Genomic DNA, 24,019 nt, shown 5'->3' with positions numbered 1-24,019 from the left:
ACTGTAGTACAAATAATAAGAGTAATGCTCCCCACCTCCATTTATAGTGTTTTGAAAAACGCCATATGTTTTTTGTCCTTTTCCTCTATCTTTGCATTAGAGAGGCTTCTGTACTCTTCATTCTGCCTTTGAGATATCAGATAGGCCTTGTGTTCTGTGCTTTGTCTATTCCACATTACATCAAGGCTGTCAGCCTCAGGTACTCTAGACTTCTCTTTCACTCCACTTCCATAAGAAAATAGGGAAGGTTGGAGAACTTGGCCACCAGAGCGTCAATTAGGGGGCAAGCTAGGGTTGAACAAAAACAGTTAACTTATTTTTAAACTCATTTTGCCCTTTCTTCACTAGGTACTGTCTGTTTACAATCATATTTGCTAAAACATTTTCTAACACATTATACAATGCAACCTGTTTTTTAGTCAAGACATGGCTTCGGTATCTTTGATTACCATATGACCGTTTGGTGTTAATCTTTTTTTCAGGGTAATGGCGCTAGCCTTGATGATCTTTTTCATGTATTCTGCATGTGTTTGTAAACCAAGTTTGTCTTTTTGGAGTATAATATAAGGCTAATGTGCTTCAGTGTCAATACTGCCAGTATTCTAGCATGCACTCTGTTTATACTGACCTATTGCATATTACCACATATTTATACACTACAGTTTTCTGCTTCAGTTAGTTTCTTCTAGTTTTTCTATAGCTCTGTAGAAACTGATTTGACACATCTTGATTATCTTTTCTGTGTGGTACTTACTACGTCTTTCTCTCCTGTGTAAAATCTGTTTATTTAATAATGGAACTGTTACGTAATAGTCCAAGTTTCTTTTCTTCTTCTTCAGTCTGTGCTATTTCACCTCCTTTCCCCATGTTCTGTGTAGCTCTTCTGTGCATTATTTGGTGTGCTGGATTATAACCAAGACTCCAATTACCTTATTTCCAAATTCCCAAAAGTTATTTCATGTTCACCTTAAACCTTCCCTATTTGGCAGCCTGTTAATTTTGTCATCCTTCATGCACAGCTCCAAACATAGTGATGAAGTGTGGTGTACAAGCTTGTGAGAAATGATGTCTCTTGAAATGTAGATGTTAATTTCCAAAATCAGTTGCTTGGGAAATGTTTAGCTTTGAAATATTAAGTGAGTGGATTTAAACACCAATACTATTCTCATGAGATGGAGGAAAGACTTGCCCACTTTCAGGTTGCAGTGTCTCATTAAGGAGAAGATTATAAAATGAGGTTACATTGACATTAGAAAAGGGAAGTAAAGTTTTTCTTAAAAACGTTTTTCTTTGTTTTTTTTGTCTTTGCAGGCAGAGGCCGAGGAGAAAGTGGTTTCTACCAAAGAAGTTTTGACGAAGTGGAGGGTGGATTTGGGCGAGGAGGAGGCAGGGAAATGCACAGATCTCAGAGCTGGGAGGAAAGGTAACAGAAAAGCCTAGACTTTAAAATATACTGTAGATGCACCTGCTTGGATCCCATGCTTGCATCCTTCATCCACAAAAGATATTTCAGAAAGGCTCCGTAGGAATATGTACTGGTTGATTGTCTTGGAATTTCTGAAGTGGAGACCATATAGTAATGTTGCTAGAATCCCGGCTGTTACAACAAAAACACTGTTCAAAAGCTTTTATTGCTGATTACTTGTGGGCATGAACAGAGCACAGCTGTGAGAAAGTGAGGTGTTCTAGAAACAGTCATTTCCATTGTAGCTATCTTTGGGAGAAAGTTTGTGTAGCTCTTGGAGAGAGGGCTCTTGTGTTAGTTTTAGCCTTTTGTCTGCTTGCAATGCGTTAAGCCTAGATTTTTAAAGGTATTAAGATGCCTAAAGATCTAGATAGGCTCCTGTTGGCATTTTCAAAAGTATCTGGGCACGGAACTACCCTTAAAATTTTGGCCCCATAGCTCTAGTGAGAGAGAGGAAATGTGTGAGAGTTGCACCTGAAATGCAAAGGCATGGCTTCCAAAGCCTTGTTTGAAACTTTTATTCTGCCTTTCTAGGGGAGACAGGCGGTTTGAAAAACCAGGGCGAAAAGATCCAGGTAAGATATTGTTACTATATATGTACATATGCTATTCTAAACCTTATGTTCCTGGTCTACTACTTTATGTAAGGTTCATGTACCTGGGTCCAGACTCCTCTAAAATGCACTATAAAAAAGTTCCTTAAAACATTCTTTAAGCTCTTGCTTGTTGTTGCTTTGTTTGAGTCCTCTTCATCAGGAATTCCTTGAGGTTCCCATCTTTATATTGCTTCTGACAGAGAGCAATTACACATTTTTGAAGTTGTAACAAATCCTCCACTTGAACTTCATCTGGAGCTTGCTGCTTACTTGGGGCAAGCCAGTCCGAACACACACACGTATGTTCCATTCTTGGCACTGACTTCAATTTGATTCTGAGGGCACGTTCAAGGTGGCAGTGTTTGTCATTTAGATCCTGAAGTATATGACATCTGACTATCCAAGCAATTCTGTCCACCATACTTTTTGATGGATTTGCAATTAGTCAGAATGCTCTTGCTGTTTTTCTCTTGATATACCTTCTGGAACATACAACAGAGTATTTTCAGTGAGAGGTTCTTGGCTGTGGAGCTCTTTGCTTTCACAGGAAATTAGTCAGAGCCATTGTCTAGCCCAGAGGTGGCCTGCTGGCCCCTGCCAACCCCTGAGCTCCTGGCCCAGGGGGCTAGCCCCCGACCCCTCCCCTGCTGCCCCCCTCCTCTGCAGCCTCACCGCGCCGCTGGCGCAACGCTCTGGGTGGCAGGGGGTGACCTCCTGGGGCAGCTCAGCTGCAGAGCCCAACCTGACCTGGTGCTCTGTGCTGTGCGGCTGTCTCTCCTGGTGCAGCCGCGCTGCCAGACACCAGTGCTCCAGGCAGTGCGGTAAGGGGGTGGGGTGGTGGTGGTGTTGGATAGAGGGCAGGGGCGTACTGGGGGTGGTCAGGGGTGTGGATAGGGGTTAGGGCAGTCAGAGGGCAGGGAACAGGGGGGTTGTATGGGGGCAGATGTCCTGGGGTGTGTGGGCAGTCAAGAAGGAGAGAAGGGGTTGGATGGGGCAGCTGTGGGCGGTCAGGGACAGGGAGCAGGGGTCCGGGGGTGGCAGTCAGGAAGGAGAGGGGGGTTGGATGGCGTGGTGGTGGGCAGTTAAGGGCGAGGGATCTGGGGCGGTTGGATAGGGCAGGAGTCCTGGGGAGGGCCGTCAGGGGGCGAGAAGCAGGGGGAGTCGGATAGGGGGCCGGGCCATGCCTGGCTGTTTGGGGAGGCAGAGCCTCCCCTAATCGGCCCTCCATACAATTTCAGAAACCCTATGCGGCCATCAGGCCAAAAAGTTTGCCCGCCCCTGGTCTAGCCATTTTTAAGGTACAGTGGAAGAGGTACCAGTTAATTTACAACGCTTCATATAAGACAGCTCTTTGGTGAGTGGATGGGGAAGACTTGGGGCAGAAAATATGTTGCCTGTTTGGAGAGGAAGTTTTCAGAAGCACAAAGGGCATTTAAGGGTCCAGTTACTATAAGTCAATAGGACCTCAGTGTCTAACAGCCCTTTATCTTTGAAAATCTCACCCCTTTAGGGTCAGTAGGTGTGTATTGCTAATTTTGCAAGGGTTCCATGGTGATAGGTGTCTTAAAAAAGGCTTGTAATCACCATCTGATTTTCAAAGCCCTCTGAATCTCCTCTTCAGGTATCTGAATTGCTTATCATGTTTTCTTAAGGTTGCTTAATTTTTTGGTTCCTAGGGTTTTGGCTCAAGAGATAACAAAGTTAAGCGAGGTGTCCCTAACTCTGCCCGACCTTCTTTTTCTGTAGGAGACATTGCTCCTAAGAATGACCAATTAGGGTTCATTTAAGGTTGTCTGCATCTAACTTCATCTCACAACTCTTCTGCCTCCCTGTGTCTTCAGAATTTAATATCTCTCTGAAAAAGTGGGGAAGTTCAAAAGATTAGCAATTTTGAGCGTTTCTGCTGTGATGGTAGTTAGGGGTTATGATTTATGTTTTTAATATTCTAGTATGTAACTACAAAGTGGCCATTGTACTGTTGTTTTGCAGCTCCTTGCTTGGAAATCTGTGGAGGAACAAAACCCCAAACTAACTCCTATAAACAGAGTAGAGAATTCTTCCAAAGGCAAATGAGGGTAGAAATGGCAGACTGGAGGCACTAGTGGCTACAACAATAACTTGATTTAATGAAATTACATTTATTTTAGCACCGTTTCATCCTGATGGATGTGAAAACACTTAGCAATTTTACCAAACTATGCACAGAATTCACTTCATTTATTAATGAATCCACAGCAGCAATTTAGCAATGCAGATTGACACTACATGTCACTTTAGGATGAGAAGCAGATCTCTTCTAAATGAAATGGCATGAGGAATTTAGGTATGCAGGATGTAATTACCCTAGCTGGAATTATGCCAGGATTGATGCTCCTCTTCCTACAAAGCATGTCTTCGGATCTTTAATAACCACAAGTGGTCAAGACCGTGGCTTTGTATCTCATCTGAAAGAGTGTGTCCCCCAAACAGATTTCTGAGTTATTGGTTTAGTATTTACTCAGAGGGAAGAATGCCAACTACCAGGTCATTGACATAACTTGCCGCTGCACCTGTTTTCTTTCACATCTCTTTCTGGGACTGTCCCAGTCTGATCCTGTTTATCTTGTGAGAACAGACAGGATCACAGCACGATGTGATATGGCTGAAGGCCATATTTGTAAACTGTTCAGATTTTTAATATAAAATACTCTCAGGGTTTTAACTATATCTGCTTAGATTTGCCTGTCACTCCTTTAAGGATTTGTGTGTCCGGGAGAAGGAAAATCTTGACTGCTTTCCTTTGTCTCTTAACCAAAAAGGGCTGGTCAATAATGATTTGGTTTGATTTCAACCTTGGTCAGTAATGGAAAAAGTCACTGCTATGTAATGGTCCTTTAGTGGCTTATGTAAAATGATTTGAGGTTAAAAGGATCCTAGTTTCACTTCCTAGTGGACACATTCCTATCACAAAAGAACAGTTTGCGCTGTTAGCAATCTTAGCCAAGAGGTGAAGGACTGAATTGGCATGAAAGTAAATTTATTACCGAGAGATGCTCTCTCAAGTTCAGGGATGAAGTTCATTAGAAAAGGAGTGCAGTGACTTGTTACCATTATCCATGCTAAACCTGACAAGGGATTTAAGTTCTCAATTTTGCACTTTCCACCAACAGCATCTTCTTTGCCCAAACCAACCAATAATAGTGTGTTCTCCAATAAGGCCTTTGCGTGCTCTCTGACCAGATATTCAGTGAATCACCAGCTCTTCGTGTCCCTCTGTGTTGTGGGTAGTCAAAATATCATAGATAAGTAGGAACTAGAAAGCAGGCAATAAACCACTCTAGAATATTTTGGCAATTCAGAAATCATGGGACCCCAGGAAAATATCTTAGTTTAAAAAAAAAAAAAGATTAAGAAACCCCGTACAAATCGCCCAATAAATAGGATTAATTTTCACATGTTTTTGTAATTAATTAATATACTGCTAATGATCACATTCTTTAGCATTCAGAATGTGTTTTCCAGCTAATGTGATCAATTCACAAACTGAACAGCAACCCTCAGTCTTGGTATTGATATTCAAGGCAAAGATACACTATTCATTGCAGGAATTACTATGCAAATTGCCATAGACCCTATGGCTTTCAGCCAGAAATACCCAAAAATGCTTCTCAAAGGCTTAGATTATTTGCCAATTAAACAAGTCATATGTTAGATCACTGACATCTAGAAAAATCACACGGAAAGGCAAATGCCAGTCCAGTTTTTACACAGCATCTGATCTTAAACAAGTCCATCAGTTTCCAAGCAGGAATAGTGATCAGGAAATACATGTTTTACTGTTAACACATTACAAATGTTTATGATTTACAAGACACTTAGAAAGTCAGTGTTAAATATGGCAAATAGATTTCCATCTGAGTGCATATTTATGCCTGTCATGTGAAGAATACTTGAATATTAAAAAGAACATGCTTAATTATTTTCATGAACATTTTTTACCTCTTTTAAACTTGTTGCTTTTAAAAGTTAAAAACAGAGCTATAATGAATGGTTTAAAATAGAATAGTTTTAACGACTGAAGATGTAAAATTCAAAATACTCAGTACGATATAGTCAGAATTACCCTGACTCTAAGGATCCTTATGTTACCTGGGTATGTCCATAGCTATGGTATGGTCTCACCAGTCAATGTCCTTAGTATAGACCGAGATGTATTATTACACTCCTGAATTGCAGAATAATTGAGTTATACAGGATTATGTGACTTAAAGTGGAGAATTGTCAATATATATAAAGAAGCTCCTTCCTCGTGTTTGAACTATTTATACTTTATTCCATGCTTAATGAAGTATTTACAGTACAATTTCTTGTTCTGCTGCTGCTTTTTAAGGGTTGTCCTCTGTACTTGTAGGATATTGGTTTGGGGCTTAAAAATAGAAAAGGATAAATATAGCACAACCACCCCTCGTCACCACCACTTTGCATATCTTGGGGGTGTGGCCAATAATGTTATGAAGAGAAACAGCTGAACTTTAAAGTGCACGTGTGAGACCAACTATGAACAGTGAGGGCAAAGGCAATTTAACGGAATTAATACAAGATGGTGTTTGTTACTGTACAGGCACTACAGTGGGCTAAAATATGGTTCCATTATACTGAGAGTGAAAGACATAATTTTGAAAGTATCCATTCTCTATAATAAAACCAGCCCTTGAAGCCTGTAGAATTGTAGGGAAGGAATATGGAAACATTTTCAGAGCAATAAACTATTTTTGAATTCAGAGATTGGCCACCAGCCCTCCAGTTCTGTATGGACCTCCTCCTTCCTATGGTACATAACACATTCCTCTGACAACTACAACAATAGTTAACATGGAAAAGTAATAATATTTTAATATCTCTTTAGCTGTCTTTTTAATAGAAATTACCTTCTGGAAATGAGGTGCAGCTGGCACCTTATGACAAAACAGCTATCCTAAGAGGTTCTCCGTGACCAGAGCTTGACAACCTCTGTACTTCTGGGTTTGAAAAAAAGACTTCCGCTAGACAGTGCCTTCCTAATATGGTTTCAGACTATATATCCTGCTGTTGGTCACTTTACAATAAAATCAGCTTCAGTGTGTAAACATAGGTTTATCTAAATTGCCTAGTAGTGGTTATGCCACATTTATTGCTGGGAAAAGTCATTTAATTATCCTTGAATGGCAACATTTATTTTGATGGTAACTGTTGGTTGTTTCAGTCTGAATACAGAATAGCTATTTTAAAGCTGCATTCCATTGCTGAGAAGCTGTGAATTGACAGCAGACAGCCCACTTAACTGTCCTCTTAACTGTTAGCCCATTTGATCATATTAGAAATTGTTGCATATAGGAGCACGGTTCTTTCTTCTTGGTATTCTTACGAGGCACTCCTGGCAAAAAAAAGTCCCATGAATAAGCACTTGTTTCAATTTTTTTATTTTAAAATTAATTCAAATGTGTCTGATTTTGTAGATATGATTTATCTATATGCTGTGTGTACAGATATAGATATTTATATTAAAAAGCATAAAATGTAAATGGATGCAGTTCTTGGTAGATATAGTGCATCCTGTGGTGCCAGAACTACTCGAAGTGTAAGATGTGCAAAGCTGAGAACACATAAAATTTCACTGTGCCAAGAGACATGAAAGAACATAAATTGCTGTATAACAGTCTGTTTTCTACTGCTGAAATAATTTATTAAATGTTTCTAAATATGAAAATATCTCCACTGTAGCATGTGTGTCACATATATACACTTCAGGATTTTTGGCACTTGCTGTCTTCACAGACCTGTCACAGAGATATTGTATTCCCTTCTGACCTGGTGGAATGAAGAACTGCAGTCAGTACTCTTGATTTCACGTAATAAACAAGTACATCTGGAATGCATTTCACTGCCACTGAAAAGACTGTCAATGATTTTAGTAGGATGTTCAGCCATCTGAAAATTGATGTAACCATGTACCCAGAAAGTTTTAATGTAAAAGGTTATAACAATCTTGGAACTACCTCATTGCTGATCCCCAAACTAGTGTAATTTAACCCCAGCTTAGTTTTAGATTAGGTCTTCTATTGTACTGTTGCTGCATATTTTGACATAGTGTCCTACCCACATACCATTTAATTAGGTTTTGGTCAACTGTGGGAGTCTGAAAGTCTCTCACTTCAGGGTCAGTGCAGTTTTAATCATAGTCTAGTGAATTCAGCAGGTAGCACTAGTACTTTCCCACAACTTTTAGTGTGGTACTTGTCCCTGACGTTCTATTCTGTGCAGTTAAAACAGCTTATCATCAGTTTACATGTGCACTTTATGCTTTTTTACTCTGCACACTATACTGCAATCAAAAGGATGGAGAAAAGGGAAAGATCACAAAAGAAAATAGGGGGGAAAAGGAAGGCTCGAAGTTTAACCTGAAAGTTTAATGTAATTAAAAAAAAAAAAAAAGGCACCAAGTCCAAATTCTATTCTATCAGACCGGTCTCGGAAATCTGAAAGCTGTCAGTGTGCTGTCCATTGATGCGGATCTTCATGTCAGTCCTCTTTGGACTCTTAGAGTCTGCTGCAGCTGGGAACTCTGGAATAGTCTTTTCAAAATTCTCCATCTTGATCTGATATTCCCCTTTGGCACCTCGGGCCAGCATAGAAGCAAAGCGATGGTGTAGAATGATCTCACATGGGAGGTAGGATGTCCTCCTTTGACATGTTTCCCCTGTTCCCTCCTGCATTGCTGAGAGGAAGACTACTAGCTCAAAATGGCGAGGAGTATCCCCTTGGAGGAGAACACCTAGAGGACTAGATGGGGTAATGGAGTGGTAGTAGGTCAGTGGAAAGATAAAGAATGGACACTCCTCAAACGTGATACTGTCCAGGTGGAAATCCACACTAGTTTGATGCAGCTGACCGTTCTCCTGTTCTTGGTAAAGAATAGCTGAAACCCGAACGCTGGTGAGTGGGCTGGGACGAGTGTTGGCCACCTGGAACATAAGGTATGGCTTGCCCTCTGTGTGTGCCACTACTGCAGAATGAGTAAAGCGGATGGAGAATGCTCGATTCTTTGGACGGGCAATCTTTGCCACAAAAGCACCTACATAACAGGAAAGAATGAATTAACTATAATCATGATGGTCAGGTTAGTTTCTTACTTGTCCCCAAGTTGCATGGAATGGCCCATGAGAAAAGGAGGAGGCTTAGTGGGATGGACATACTGTTAACTATCCTCAGACTGCTTGATTTCAAATTATTAGATCTAGTCTACACATAGTACAGCTCCCATCATACCAATAGTTGCTGGCACCAGTTTCTATTCTCAATTTATTAATAAAATAAATCCACTTTTTTTTAAAGAGCCTTGGCTTTTTCCATGAACTTTTTTGTCTCCACAATCTGTTAGCATGTGTAAAACAGTAATATTTGGAGAATGAGGGTGCAGTTGCAGAAAGAGATGTGCTCCTTGATTGATGAAGATCCACTCCTTGAACTGGCTATGGTATATAATTGTGGTCTTTCGTTTAATGAAACTGTGTTTAAAATACAGTACACTAACCTTTTGCACAGTATACTATATTTGTCTAAAATTATTCCATAGTTCAGCCATTTTAAGTAACTTAGTTAAGTACCACTGGGATCCTAAAGTGTTCTTGGGTGTTGGCTACCCATGGATACCTAACAATAAAGTGAAGGGGGGTAAAAAAAATTTAGCCAGTTTTAAACAAACTAGCTAAAGTTTTGGGTAAACCTGTGAGACTCTGTATCAAAACAAATGGATTTAAACCTCAAATTAATGAAAGTTTGGAAGAAAGAAATTGATAGAGGAAGATGGAGGAAAATAACTCGATGGAAGTGTCAGGAGAGGAGCTGCCGTAAAGAGCAACACTTTCTGGTTTCCAGTACAAATCCTGAAATACTGTTGTTCAAGTGCCTCTCCTTTTTATAGGTCTTTAATTGCTTAAGAGGAGTTGGATTATAATTGACAGCTATAAAGCTGTTTTGAAGTTGAAATTTCAGTCTTGTTGTTCTTTTAGTAACTTACTCCTTTTATGTCCCATCTGGAAGCACTCATAATGAGATTAAGAATTTTACCAAATCTACTCCCTACATGTGGTTGAAAGGACCTACCCTATTTAAAATTGTGAAATAAACCTGATTACCTGTGATGAAGGCCTCCAACATGAGCCCCAGGACCATCTGTATGGCAAGCAGGGCGATAGCACTAGGACAGTCCCCACTTGGGAACATGGTGCCATAACCAATAGTGAGCTGTGTCTCCAGGGAGAACGAGAAAGCAGCTGTAAAGCTGGTGACGTACTTAACACAAATGGTGTGGTTGTCAGGTGGGGCATCATGATCCAACTCCAGGTCCCCATTCATCTCAGCCAGGAGGTACCAGAACACTGCAAAGACTAGCCAGTGGATGACAAAAGAAGCAGCAAAGACTAGCATCATCCATCGCCAGCGCATGTCCATTAGTATTCCCCAAGCATCTCGTAGGTATGCCAGACCTTTCTTTTGGGTCCCATCAATCTGTAGTGTGCTGTGTCCATCTTTAGTCACCATCCTCAAGTGCCTTTGATCCAGGAGGGGGGCACTAGATTTGGTGGTGTTGCTGTCTATCATATCTGATCTCATCTTCTGAAAACTAAAAAGAGAAAATTCATTAAGCTCCTGCATATTTGTATTTCAGCTAACGTTCACAGATTCTGACACATCAGCCAGAGACCAAATACTACCTGCACCCAACAAAGGATGTCTTAAACATTGCAATCCAGAGAAGTGGAATTTATCACTGCTTTTGTGGTAACGATTAGCTAAAAAAGACTAAGTTAAACATCAGATTGCTTTTAAAATTTCCGCTACCTAGTCATTTAAACAGAGTTGTCATATTACACCCCCCCCCCCCATATATATTTTATATATTTATATTTCGGTCAAATACCTGTGCTAATATGGCAGATCGGCAGCTGTAGCACTGCAGCTTGTGTGGAAAACAGACTTTAATATTTTACATCTGTGATGATAGCAATTAAATGTTGAGATTCATCTTAGCAAAGCAATATAGCAATCTAAAGAATAATAAAAAGCTAATATTTAACTACAGTTCTTGCCCTTATCTGCTTTCTTGGGGAAGGCTGTGTCTTGCCATCTCACTTCTATAATTCAAAAATTTCCTCACAGATGTTCCTGACTTTCTGCCTCTTTAAAATTGCCTTTACCTCTACCAACCATATTCTCTTATTGACTAGAATTTTGGTACCTGGGGGAGAGCCTCTTCTGCTGAACGTACTCAGGCCACTGCTGATGTTAGTCTGTATTAAGAAGGGGATAGAGAATAATACGGAAAATATTATGCCATTATATAAATTGATGAGAAGTCCTCCACTTAAATACAGCATCCATTTTGGTCACTTTAACTAAAAAATAAAACCCTCCAAACCCCACTGCAACGACGGGAGGGAAAAATAAAGTTTAGAGAAGTTCATGGAAATTTTTAAGTGAAGGTGAAGTTGCATATGAGGGCATATAAAAGTCAAGAGCCAAAAATTGCAAATTGTGTGCCTTATATGTCCTACATTCATATTTAGGATCTTAAGTAAAAATAACCTTCTTTTCAGAAGTGCTAAGTACCTTCAGATCCTATGGACTTGACTGGGTGCTGTAGATGTTCAGCTCCTCTGATAAGCAGTTCGTTGGGAGCCGAACTATGGGCACCTAAGTTTAAAAACTTTTGGCTTAAGAGACTATTACACTTGAATAGAAAATTAGTTTTATATAAATACTGAATGGAAGAGAAATCCTATTGGGAGCTCTTACCGCTAGTTGGCTCTTCCCATAAAACAAGAAGGCACACAATTAAAAGCCATCAAATAAAAAACTCTGACAGGTTTTTAATCCGTTGCATTAATTAATGATGACACTCACTGCCACTGGCTAGTGTAGAGGCAAATTGATTTTGAAGAAATAAACAGAGTTAAGCAGTTTCTCTTTATACAAATGCTTCAGGGCATAAAGATGTATAAGAGAGGATGTTCAATTAAGTGGGTTATGAAGATTCACACCTTTTTCTGAAGGCCTTGCCACTGTACATACCAGGCTAAAGGGATCATTGGCCTAGTCCAGTATGTCAATTTTTATATTCACATTAGTAGCCACCAGCCTTAGTCTGAATACCTAGGATTTGACCTGTTCATGGTAAAATGAGGACTGCTTTAACAAAGATAGAAATGACTGTCTCCTATTTGATCAATGGCATGTTGATCCTGGAATTGGTCCTGTAACTCATTTGATTTATGAGTTTATAATTTGTTCTGGATATTAAATCTTCATCTGTAGATTTAAATATGATTATTACCATATCCTGGTAAGCATTGTGAACAGATCTTTTACTGTTGTCTTTGCTTTTGTTGGTGGGTTCCCCATGCATACAAATATGGTTTACTTCTATTTGGAACATGCATCCAAGGGGCTTGAGGAATAACCAATGGTTTGAGTAGGATCTTGGGGCTTTTTTCCACCTTTTTATTCTCCATTCTCCTATTAAGTACAGTTGTTTCCTTATCTCCTGCAGTGAATATGCCACAACTCTATAATGGCTAAGATCAGGTGTTTTTTTTAATGATTCTAATTTTTGAAATACAAGACAGACACGATGGGCGAGGTAATATCTTTTATTGGACCAACTTCTGTTGGTGAGAGAGACAAGCTTTTGAGCCACACAGAGCTGCTTTTCAGGTGGTCTTTATATTTCTGAAAAACAAGGCAGAATTTTCTTAAATAATGTGCCACTCCTCCTTCCATGCAGAGAGCATGAGTAACGATCTACTGAGTCAGTCATTGGGAGTGCTGAGTACAGTCTACTCTGCTAATAACCCTAATCCTGGCCTCCACGGACTGCCCTTCACTGAGGCTATTCAGTCTATATTAGTTCAGTCTTTGGGCTGCTCCACAGCTCTGCAAGAATACAGTTTCTGGTCTTGCAGCAGTGATAGGAAATCACAAAGTAAACAGAGTAAAATCTTCGAAGTGCTTTAGGTACCAGGAATCAGATTTACTGGTCCAAAGAGCTGAGTGTTGCATTAAGACTCAAAATGGCCTTGTTTAGTGTCTTGAGGGGGATTATAGAATGAGTATTATGGCTAGTCAATAGGAATGATGGGACTGTGTGCAGAACAAATTGGAGCCGGTGCCTCTTTATCATCTTAGATTCCTGGAATAAGCTGCGGTCATGAGAAACATGTACTCAATTACTTGGAAGGAAGGTGAATGTGTGCAGACCTTTGGGACCTTATGCCTTTGGGATAAACCATATGAGTTCTTGGAGGAAAACTGTTTTCGTGTAAATTGCTATGGTGTCTGGAGGGCAGTTGTTATGGCATGTTTCACGAGTAGTTTGGGCAATAGAATACAAAGCAGAGTAGAGCTACTCCTTAGAAAAAACTAAATCTAGTAGTGACAAGCAATAACAGGAATCCTCAGAGTATTATATACCCTTACAAATATAGAATAGTTTTTTCAGGTTCATTTTCCTCTCCCATACTCTGATAAAACAGCACACTACAGTAGAGCACTGTCATTTCACTACAATGCAGAGCACAATCAAGATAAGGTTGGAGCTCGGTTGATACAGCGACTTGATTATTTGATTACTACTAGTGGTAGTAATTTGATTACTACTAATGGTACTCAATTAATATTGATTTCAACCTCTCCTGCATCCAGCTTTCTTCCTTACATCAAGTTGTTTCAGACATTTTCTATTAGGGAAATTCCAGTACTGTAACAATCTTGAAGGTATTTCAGAATGAAAGAAGAATATCTCCATCTTTATTAACCTAAGCAGTGCTTTTCACAGCAGTCTCTTATCAATGTCACTTCAGACTTCAACAGTGAGATTGTCCTGGTGAGGATGATAGGCTGCTGCTGTAGTCCCATTTGACCTGGAAAAGTAGTCCTTTCTGTGGTAGTGATTATAGTGTCAGGTCACTAATCAGTGGTGCAGTGAATAATTTTAAAGTACATGAGTTTAGACTCCATATTTAATGTTTATTAAAAAATAACAACCAGGAGGGTATGAACCTATTGTGTCTTAAGTTAAATTAGATCATGGGACAAAGCTTCTTTGTTGGGGTGGATGGAGAGAGAAAAAGTGTAAGTAGGCTCCAAAAGTAGTGCAGCTGATTCAGGATGAGAAGAGTGTTTCGGGAGGAAGGGGGAAGCTAAACTAGCAGGCTTAGGTTTTGAATTCTAAATCTAGAAAGTCTGAGGATTTTCTCTCTTCCCCCTTCCCCCCCGCAAGTGTTCTTTGAAAAGCAGATGCAACTTGAATGTATTTGAGAAATCAGACGAAAGATAACTGTTCACTCTCTACCTACTTCTCTCCTCTCCCCATGTTATTCCCCTGCCTCTTTGTCAGATGATTTACATATTTTCTACTTTCCCTATTCATAGATTGATAAATTATAAGATCAAGAGGAACCATTGTGAGCATCTAGTCTGACCTCCTGCATAACACAGGTCATAGGACTTCCATGGGTTGATTCCTTTTTGAACTAGATATCTTTTAGAAAAAATCCAGTCTTGATTTAAAAATTTCCAGTGATGGAGAATTCACCACAACCATAGGTAAGTTGTTCCAATGGTTAATTACCCTTGCTTTAAAAAAAAAAAAAAAATTGTTTCTAGTCTGAATCTGACTAGCTTCAACATCTGTCCATCAGATTTTGTTATGCCTTTGTCTGCTCTTGTTCTTGCCGGTTCTTATCTCATGAATCTGCTTGTCAGTTACAATCAGGACATACCGCCTCAAGACTAGAAGAGCTGCTACCAAAGAGATTTTTCTCAACCTCTTCCTTTGCATCCCCTTCCTTTGATATATTATTCCAGTGTTTCCAGTCCTTCCTCTTACATTGCCTCTTACTTTTTTGAGTATTAAGTGATGATTATTCAATCAGAAGTGTACATGGCATTGCTTCTTTCTCTTCTCCTTTTATTTCTTTTCTTTACCTCCTGTTCACCATCTTGTCCATTGCTCAATCCAGTTTCTCTGATAAATCAATTGAGTTGAAGCAAATCATAGCAGGGTAGCTAGAGCTAACTTCTTTAAGCATCAAGGTAGTTCATGCTTTTTCTTTTCCATAGCAGATCCCAAGTGGCTTTTTAATTGAATCGGATTTTTTTCTGGTTCTTGGCTCCCTGATGGTTTGTCCACAATAAAGCCATCCTCTGCAGCTGTTTAATACCACTTTATCATACCCTGATGTTCATGTAATCAGCTGCTACTTTCCACTATAGAGTTTAATGGTTACAAGAGTACATTGTCCTGAACCCCTATACTCTGCTTCATTTTGCCAGTTTGAATATATGTTCTTGTGCCCTCTGCTCTGTGGCTCTTCAGCTGAAGCAGTTTGGCTGTTTCATGCCACCCTGGTTTCCTATCTTTCCCTTGCTTCTCTAGGCAGTTCATGCTAAGCCTCACTCCTGTGAACAGGAATATTCTGACACCAAATGTGTCTTAAGATTCATTCTTCATATCTACACCCTGACCGAGGACATAGTAGCAAATGCACTTTCAGGCTGTTCTCCTACAAAGGTTGTCACCACCTTGCTTTGTTGTTAGGGCTTTTGAATAGTTTCTCATTTGGATCAGAGTTCCAGCAAAACATTTTCAGAGTGCTACCCTAGCTTCCCACTCTCCACTACATCACTTGCAAATTCTATTTTAATTGACTTTGGAAAGCTTCTGAGGTAGATTGTACTGTTTGGAGTCTAGTTGGTGTTCACAACAAACTGGTGTAAGGAGAAAAATGCTAGAAAGAAGGAATTTGCTGGGAGTAACTGCACAAAAGCTCACAGTTATCGTTCTAGTTAGTATAGACTTCAGTTTCCTTTTAGCTCTGTTTCCTTGAAGCATGATTCTGAGAATATTAGTGGAGTCCTATTGACTAATGTGCCACTGCTGTGAGGAGGTAAGTAAAATCCAAGCTTACATTACGTGAGCACAAATGACAGAAAAATGTTTTATACCTATTTCAGATTTAATTGGCATTTCTATAACTTAAGCAGCGAGAGCTCATGTTAACTGTTGTTGAGGCCTTGTGCAATTCATGGCAAAATGAACCTAAATTCTGCAGTAAGGTCTCTAGATTCTGTGGCAGCTTCACTTAAATTTCAATTTAAGACATTAATACACAGTCTGCACAGCAGTGTCTGAGGTGTTTGACATTAAATCTAGTTTATTTAATGCAGTCCCCACACTTCATATTTACTGTAGATTTTTGTATTGGGAGTGCATAACTGCATCATAGAATTTGTCAGGGGAAGCTGGGAAGGGAACAGTTGGTGCTTTTGGCATCTGTGGAGGCACGGGGGGCAGTTTGGTTTGTGGGATAATCACTTTAGGTGGATGCTTGTGGTTCAACTAGCAGCAGTAAAATTGCTGATATTTAAACATCAACGTTGTCTCTAGGTTTCTGTGTTAACACCCATTGAGATGAATGGGGGCAGTTAGAATAATAGCTCTGTCATGTGAAGTTTCTTGCAGAATTAGGAAGGCAAGGTGTAAGTTTTTACAGTTGATTCACATTTTCAAGATTTAATTTGCACCTGCCAGAGCTAAAATAACTTAATTTCTGCAGCACAGTTCTGTGGCAAGGCATGAATTCCAGGGCAGATGCCAAGGCCTGTATATTCTGTGATTCCGAGGCAGTTGTTGGAGGTAAAAAGGGAGAAGTAGCAAGACTTTCTCCCGAAGTAAAGAAAGTGCTGAAAGACTTTGAGGTAAAATTGATGGTGGGGGGGGGTAGGGGTGGGGAGAGGGGAGTTGTGTTTACATTACAATGTAAACCAAAAGCAAGCCTTATTGATTGAGATTTTGACTAGATCAATATTGATATGCTACTGTACTGCATAAAACTGTTAGACCATTGTTTCAGCCATTGATTATGAAGTGACATTTGAGTGCCCTATACTATCTGGTCTCCTTCAAGTTGTTAGAAAAGCCTTACCAAGAAACTGTTTAAATTTCATCCCATAAGGGAAACATTTGTGAAATCTCTTAGAGAGAGATCTGGATGCAAAGTCCTAAATAAAGGTTTATTATTGGGCACTGGGGGAGATCAGGAGAGTTAGGTGGGGAGCAAGGAGCTGGTCCACAAACTCTGAACATTTGATATTTAATATCAGGATAAAATGGGCCCGTGTTTACCTCTGTTAGCTATCCATCTTTGTAACTTCACATTTTCTGAAATGCTTCCCCAGTCCTGTGTGCAGCAAATTATCCCAGTGACCTATATGAGATAACCAGTCATGTTCCAGGCCAGTGCAATTCATGCCTGGTGGTACATGCATGATGCTCCTAAATAGTTGCCTTCAAATGAACAAAACACAATCATGCTAATTCATAGTGTGACACTTAGTTCATAGGCACATTCAATTTGCCATTGACAGATCTTTGAAACTGACCTTAGTCATAAGATCATCATTTAAAGCTAAACGTTTACTGGGCTCTGATGAATGCAGTGGGAAGGTAGAAGGGTGAGAGGAGTTTGGTTTTCTGGAAAAGACCGTAACTAGAGAATCAGGTCAAACCACTATTTTTATTTGAACCAGAACTTAACCAGAACCATGGTTTTGTCCTATGTACTGAACCTGAATCAAAACTGAGCTGGAAAAAAAATGTGGGTTACTGGTGAAAATAAAGGTCCAGCATTTCTTAAGCTCAACATTTAAAAAAAAAAAAAAACAACAACAAAAACTGCTGTGATCTTATTTTCATTATAAAACAACAAAATAACAATTAGACGTGATTGCAACCAGAAAGGCCTTCCCCAATATAATGAGAAAAGACTAGAAGAAGGCTAGCCCACAAGAGTAGTGAAAGAGAGAAGTTTAGGAGCTACCTGCACAGCACATGAGAGAGCAGGGGGCCCAGAGATAGATGTACCATCTCTGGGTACATCTCCACAGCAAAAAAACCCCCAAAAAACATAAAACAAAAACACACAAACCTACAGCAAGCCTAGGTTCTGAGACCCTCCCACTTCCCTGGGTTTCAGAGCCCCCACTCTGGCCTGAGCCTGAATGTCTACACTGCTATTTTTAGCCCCACGAGCTAGACCTGGACTCTGAGACTTGGTGCCACAGATCTTTTACTGCTGTGTAGACACACTTTGAGACTTCATCCGGTAAGAGAAGTGGAATGCTTCTGGTCCCAGAAGTTAAAGATAACTCTTCAACATCGAGGAAAGATAATGGCTCCCCAACCTATCTCCGCCACAGACAGACGATCTCCCAGCCATCCCCAACCCCAGGGCAGCTCCTCCTGCCAGTTGCCCCATTTGAGGCAGAGCCATTGCCTCAAACTCAAATTTATCCCTTTACCACAGAGGTCTAGTTTGGAAGATGGTATTTTAGTTTGCTCAAACAAATGGTTCATTTCAAAAATTGTTTTCTGACAACACAAGAACTAGGAAAACTCATGTACAGTTAAAAAGTAAATAAATGGTCAAAAATGAAGATAATTTAAAAAGTTGAAATTTATTGAAACTTCCTTCCATTCTTTTGGATTGAAATTTGGTTTGAACCAGTTCAGACGAGTAACCAAACCACTATTTATTTACTTTTAGTTGCTTGATCCAGAACCGAACCCAAACACACTGAATGCAACTGAACTCAAATCTGAACCAAATCAAAATAAATACCGGTTTGACTCCCTGGTCTTTTCCCATCCTCTGCAATAGTTGATTACCTTAGCTTCAGTTGTATGCATCTGCTGAGCATTGTGAAGTTTCCTTCCAATGCCCTTTTCTGCCAGGGTTCTTAATGATGGAAAGTTTGGCTTCCCTCTTATGCCACTGTTGGCATTATCAGTTAGAAAAAGGGTTTATATTTGAGAAGAATTACAGAAATATTTTGTTTAAGGTGATATTCCAGTAGGGAGCTTCAAAAGCAAAAGCTCTCTCAGCTTTCTTTCCACAATGAAAATAATTTCCATTACGTTTTAAAAGTTAAAATTATGCTATTGTAAATAACTTTGTCAAAAAGGTAATTTTATTGTGTACTTACCAATGTCTTTGAAGCTTTTATCAGTGTGCAGAGGAAAGGGGGAGAGGTTTTGGGTCCAAAAAGTAGACTGCGATAATCTTATGTTCTTGTCCGAGTACAGGCAAGAAACTTTCCACAATTGTAGTTTGTAGGGATCTCTTCTTTGAAATGGGTTTACATGTCTCATTCCTCTGTTTATAATGCAGGGGGGTTGGTTTTCATCTGAAGCTGATGTGATTGGTCATTTTGTCTGCAGGGGGGCCAATTAGCTCTGATCAGGTGGAAAAGAATGCTGGTTTGTTAGGAGGGCTTTCTTTATCCAACACAAACCCTAGCAGCCGAGGAGAAATCCTCAAGAACTTATTTGGAGAAGGGCTGCATTCCCCCCTCCCACTAATCAGGATTGGTCTTTAGGTTTGCATAATCTTACTTAAGGTTTTACTTGGAAGTTCAAAGGGACAAAATTCCTCAGAACTTTTTCCTCCTATAACTGCTTTAAAATGTGAAATGTTCTCTAACATTTTTTCCTAACTAAAGTCAAGCAGAATATATTTGGGTGGAGATGGGAATCCTTTTATCTAATGTACTCTTCCTGTGCTTCCTTACTTTCATTGGGTCTCTTACACCTGAGTCTTGTTAGCAAATGGTGTGGGCTGCACCTAACAGTGGATATTGGTGCAGCCTAGTCACAGTCACTGGAGACTGTAGATGATTTGTAGTCTAATGCTAGTCAGAAGATGTAGATCCTGCCCTTCCTGTTCCATCTCCATACTGCTCCTTTGTAAAAGTATTGAATTACTCATGGGATTTTCTTTAAACCTGTGATGAAACTATGTAGATTAGAGGAAGTTTCTGTGGTTTGAAAATGTGGTGAAACTGATTCTGGACAATAAAATGCACCACTCATGCACTTACATTCTGGTGTCCCTCAAATTTAGTGTTGAGTAGAACAGCTGGCTAATGAAAACAATTTTAGCTGAAAATATGCCTGTGGTGTCCAGCTTCCAACACCACTAAAATGAGCTGTGAGGGGATCTTTGTGATGAAGTTCAGTGTTTTATATTTTTTTTCTTAGTTAGCTGCTGATGTGAGGACTTTGAGCGAGCGTCAGACGTAAGAGGATCTGAGAAACAAAGGCTGTGATTGTTTTCAGTAAAACTACTGAAGGCCTGCTGGGAAAATTATTAATGTAGACTTTCCTACTTAGGAAATGAAATCTCCCCCTCATGGTTTTTCCTTTTTTAAAAAACAAAAAATACAGAACATTAATTCTTTGTTTCATTAGTGCAGAACATTTTAATACATGTTCAGGCACAGCACCATAAACTCTGATAGGCATGTTATGACCTCCAGGACAAGGGAAAGTAATTTAGCACAAGGGGGCACCCTCCACTCATGCCAGTGTGTAGGACTCTGATTTGTCCTTCACTTTCCTTACATATTGTAGCAGGATTGCACTTCCACTGTGACAAACTGTTTGTGGTTTTTTTTTTTTTTTTTTTTTTTTTTTTTTATAAGAAGACATATTTTGTAATGTAGAAAGCTTACGGTTCTGGTCACATGTTTCTGAACAGACCCTCCTTGAGTGGTTTGAGATACTAGCCCATGCTTAAGAGGAACAGTTTTACTGGGACATACGTAGGAATTAGACCTGCTGCATTCCTCTTTCTTATTTTTATATTTGTTCTGATAGATTAACTTCAGTGCCAGCAAATGTTCGTGAATTTAGTGAAAAACAGATGACTTTGAACGAAATCCAGGAATCTTGCCAGGAAAATTAGTTAGAAACTGCACCTGAGGATGCTTGACTGGTAGGGCTTAGAAGGAGACAGGAGGTGGGAAGAGGAGGAGCTAAGACTGGGAATCTGGAGAGGCAGTATTACTTAGTGTTTAGAATTGGAATCTGGAGAACTGAATTTTGTGTCTGATTCGGTCACTGATTTACTGTATGACATTAGACGAGTTACATTATTATTTAGGCTACTTTTTAATCATGGGTATTTTTGGTAAAAGTCATGGACAGGTCATGTGCAGTAAACAAAAATTCATGGCCCATGACCTGTCTATGACTTGTACTATATACCCCTGACTAAATCTTGGGTGCTTTGGGGGGTGCATGGTCATGGTGCTGGGGAAGAGCGGGTGGCCAGCAACGCGTGTGCTGGGACTGCTGCAGGTGCTGAGGAGAGGGGGCCGGGTGGTGGCATGCGGTGGCCTGAGACTGGCTCAGCAGCGGCTGCTTGAACTGCTTAGGCAGCCGTGGAGCCAGCCACTGCAGAAGTCACGGAGGTCTCAGAAAGTCATGGAATCCGTGACCTCCATGACAGACTCGCAGCCTTAATTATGATGTTGATGTGTTTGTAGTCTAGTAGTGTTACACTGTGCTAAGTGCTGTCCAGTTTTCTCTAGCTATAAAATGTGCCGACAAATTACTGATCTCTGTAAAGTTTTTTGAGGTCCTCTGAAAGCTATAACAAGTGCAAAGTATTATCATAGTATTTATTAACTTCCCTTGGTGAGGAAACGAAAGAGCTGGGGAAGGGAGAGAGAATCATAGTACTGGATAGATATCCTCACCACCCACTCCCATCCCCCCAGTTAACCACCACCAATAATATTGCTGTTAATGATCCTGTTCCTCTTTGAAAAGAATATAGACTATACATCTTGTGGAAAACTCATAACACTGTGAAAAGGAGTTGAAGTTATTTGCTGTTCTAATAGAAAATCCTCTACATAAACAAGTTATCAAACTGCTGGATCCCAGAATTCCAGTCTTGTTCTTTGAGGTTAGTCACTTCGCTATTCCAAATTGCACAGCTGTAGACTTTATTGGCTGGATGCCTATTTGCTCTCTCTGAAGTTTTCCATAAACACCGTTGCTGGCTTTGTGTCAGACATGAACACAGGTGCCCTTTTACTGCTCCTTCTCCTCAGGAAGTCCAGTCAATTAGTGCAAGGCAAGACCATAGATTACATTTTTTTCTTTTCATCTTAGAAAAGCCATGGTCAAAACCTGACTGCTATACTAAGTAATTTCAACCCAGTAAGATGGGGTTCTGGGAACTGTATGTAAATTCAGTTTAGTAGTACTGTGGAAAATTTGAACTTTATATAAACTGTGTGTACATTTTTGTGTTGGATCCACATTGCTCCACATTTTAGTAACTTCACTGTTGTCACTTTTCTGAGGCTTTTTCCTGATCTTTGGTTGGTTGGACTTTCAAAATGGAGCAGTGTCTCTTAGTAGAGCTAGATAGGGTTAAAGGTCATTTTTTGCCAAATCCTTAGTATATCAGAGTCCTTAGTCCTTGTAGTGTGTCACTGCCTATTGACTGGCTTGTTTGTGTTGTCCTGGTACATGGAACTTAAGCAAGGTCGTGGTGTGTTCCCTTTACTGTTTAATTGAGGAGTGTGGCACCAAAGCAGTCACATAATGTCACCATCTAGATCTGCTTTTATAGATGCTTGGAAAGATACCAATACCAGAATTCTAAAGATTATGCTTTTCTCCACTATACATAACATTTACTCCTGAACACACTTTCCTCATCCCTAAAACACAGGTACTGCACTAGAAATTCAAGACTGTAAAATCATCACCTCCTTTCTCCAAGGTCATTCTAGTGTCATCCTGTCCTTGCAAGCAGCCTTAAAACTTACACCAGATCATGCCTTGTCAACTCTTAGGTGTTGTGCATTTCGAGCAATGTTAGAAATAGAAATTGGATTTCTCGTAAATTAATAATGGAGAACTTAACATGAGTAGTGCTGTGTCAGTATTTGAAAACAGGACCATTACTTTTCTTAAAGCAATGGGCAGGAAAACTGTCATTTCCTTGACGAAAGTTTTAATCAAGAGAGGGGCTAGAAGAGGGGCTAGAAAATATGCAAATATTTTCAGAATCTGTTATGAACATAATAGCGCATATAGCCCATTAGTACCAATTTGAAATGGTGCAATTAAGAGCAGTCCTCAAAACATTAGACTCCAGTGCTGAATGCAATAACCATCACATGGAAGAAACTGCATCCTTTCTGAATTATTATAGTAAACTTTGCTGTGTTTGGGAGGAATGTCGTGATCTCGCCATGAAATTGTTTTGACCAGCTAATTTAATCTTACTGAATATGAGGCAGCCTCTTTTTATGGAACTGTTGTAAGCAGGGGAACTAGAAAATGTCATTAAATCCCCTTTAAAACAAAATACCCTGAATCCCTGTCATAAGGTTTTGTGTGAACCTGCCCTTGTGGAATAAATATAATATCCCTTGCAGAGGGGACTTGGATAACCTAAGAAGGGCTTTAACTCTTCACTGAAACCACAAACTGAAGATGTTCCTCTGTCACTGATTGCAGAGTTGGCATGGCAGTTAAGAGTCAAAGATTAATTCTTTGTGAGTTAAAGTCTTAGCAAAATTTTGCTCCTTCCTCTGCTGTCATCTTATATTTTTAAAAGAATGGTTTCAGAAAGTAACTAGAGAAGAATTTTTTGTGTTAAAAGACACACTAACTAGGAAGTCTGTTGATAAGCCATAAAAATTGTATAGGCTCTGCACTTGCCAACTACTGTTATCAGTAATTCCTTGTGCTTTACCTATCATGGTCAAGGATGATCTCTTTCACAGGTTTTATTTTTCATGGGTCCTTTGGTGACTGAAAAGTCAGATTCTTGAGCCACAGGCCCGTTGCAGATATTGCAGGTGGTGTTGGAAGACCGGGTTGGGCTGCGATTGCTGCGTGACCATTGTCTTTCCTTTTCTGGCTTTTTTTCTGTGACCAGGGCAAGGCTATTTTCCTCAAACGTGGACGTTCCCTCTGACAAGGTCTTCACCAGTTAACCCTATCCTGGGCTGCTGTCTCCCAGTGTGCAGTGTCAATGCCACATCTCTTGATGTTTATCTTGAGCGTGTCTTT

At 39.9% G+C, this 24,019-nt stretch overlaps 2 protein-coding genes across 18 annotated transcripts in view; one reads left to right on the top strand and one right to left on the bottom strand.

Moving 5' to 3' along the window:
• The window catches only part of GIGYF2 (GRB10 interacting GYF protein 2), a 152,982-nt gene that overhangs the window by 55,270 nt on the left and 73,693 nt on the right, over nucleotides 1-24,019 (top strand). For 14 of the 15 annotated variants that reach the window (XM_043521652.1, XM_043521649.1, XM_043521647.1 and 11 more), the window contains 2 exons: nucleotides 1,312-1,423; nucleotides 2,000-2,040. In XM_043521652.1, the coding sequence (XP_043377587.1) occupies nucleotides 1,312-1,423; nucleotides 2,000-2,040 (153 nt within the window). Of the gene's footprint in view, nucleotides 1-1,311; nucleotides 1,424-1,999; nucleotides 2,041-16,425; nucleotides 16,837-24,019 lie in introns of those variants that run through there. The other variant, XM_043521659.1, reaches the window with a different exon arrangement.
• Nucleotides 4,126-19,473, bottom strand: KCNJ13 (potassium inwardly rectifying channel subfamily J member 13). 3 transcript variants are annotated; one of them, XM_043521661.1, is made up of 4 exons: nucleotides 17,264-18,724; nucleotides 11,318-11,369; nucleotides 10,215-10,702; nucleotides 4,126-9,151 (listed from the first exon to the last, which is right to left on the bottom strand). In XM_043521661.1, exons 3-4 carry the CDS (start codon nucleotides 10,690-10,692, stop codon nucleotides 8,529-8,531), a joined length of 1,101 nt encoding a protein of 366 aa, XP_043377596.1. In that variant the 5' UTR covers nucleotides 10,693-10,702; nucleotides 11,318-11,369; nucleotides 17,264-18,724; the 3' UTR covers nucleotides 4,126-8,528. The 3 variants fall into 3 exon arrangements, with proteins under 3 accessions (XP_043377596.1, XP_007052659.1, XP_037765368.1); XM_037909440.2 differs by lacking the exon at nucleotides 17,264-18,724 and adding an exon at nucleotides 19,123-19,468 and having other exon boundaries at nucleotides 4,127-9,151; XM_007052597.3 differs by lacking the exons at nucleotides 11,318-11,369; nucleotides 17,264-18,724 and adding an exon at nucleotides 19,123-19,473.

Source organism: Chelonia mydas, chromosome 9, assembly GCF_015237465.2.
Source record: "Chelonia mydas isolate rCheMyd1 chromosome 9, rCheMyd1.pri.v2, whole genome shotgun sequence".
Classification (NCBI taxonomy): domain Eukaryota; kingdom Metazoa; phylum Chordata; order Testudines; family Cheloniidae; genus Chelonia; species Chelonia mydas.
Note: the sequence above shows the minus strand (reverse complement) of the source record. Positions and strands in the feature narration are given on the sequence as shown.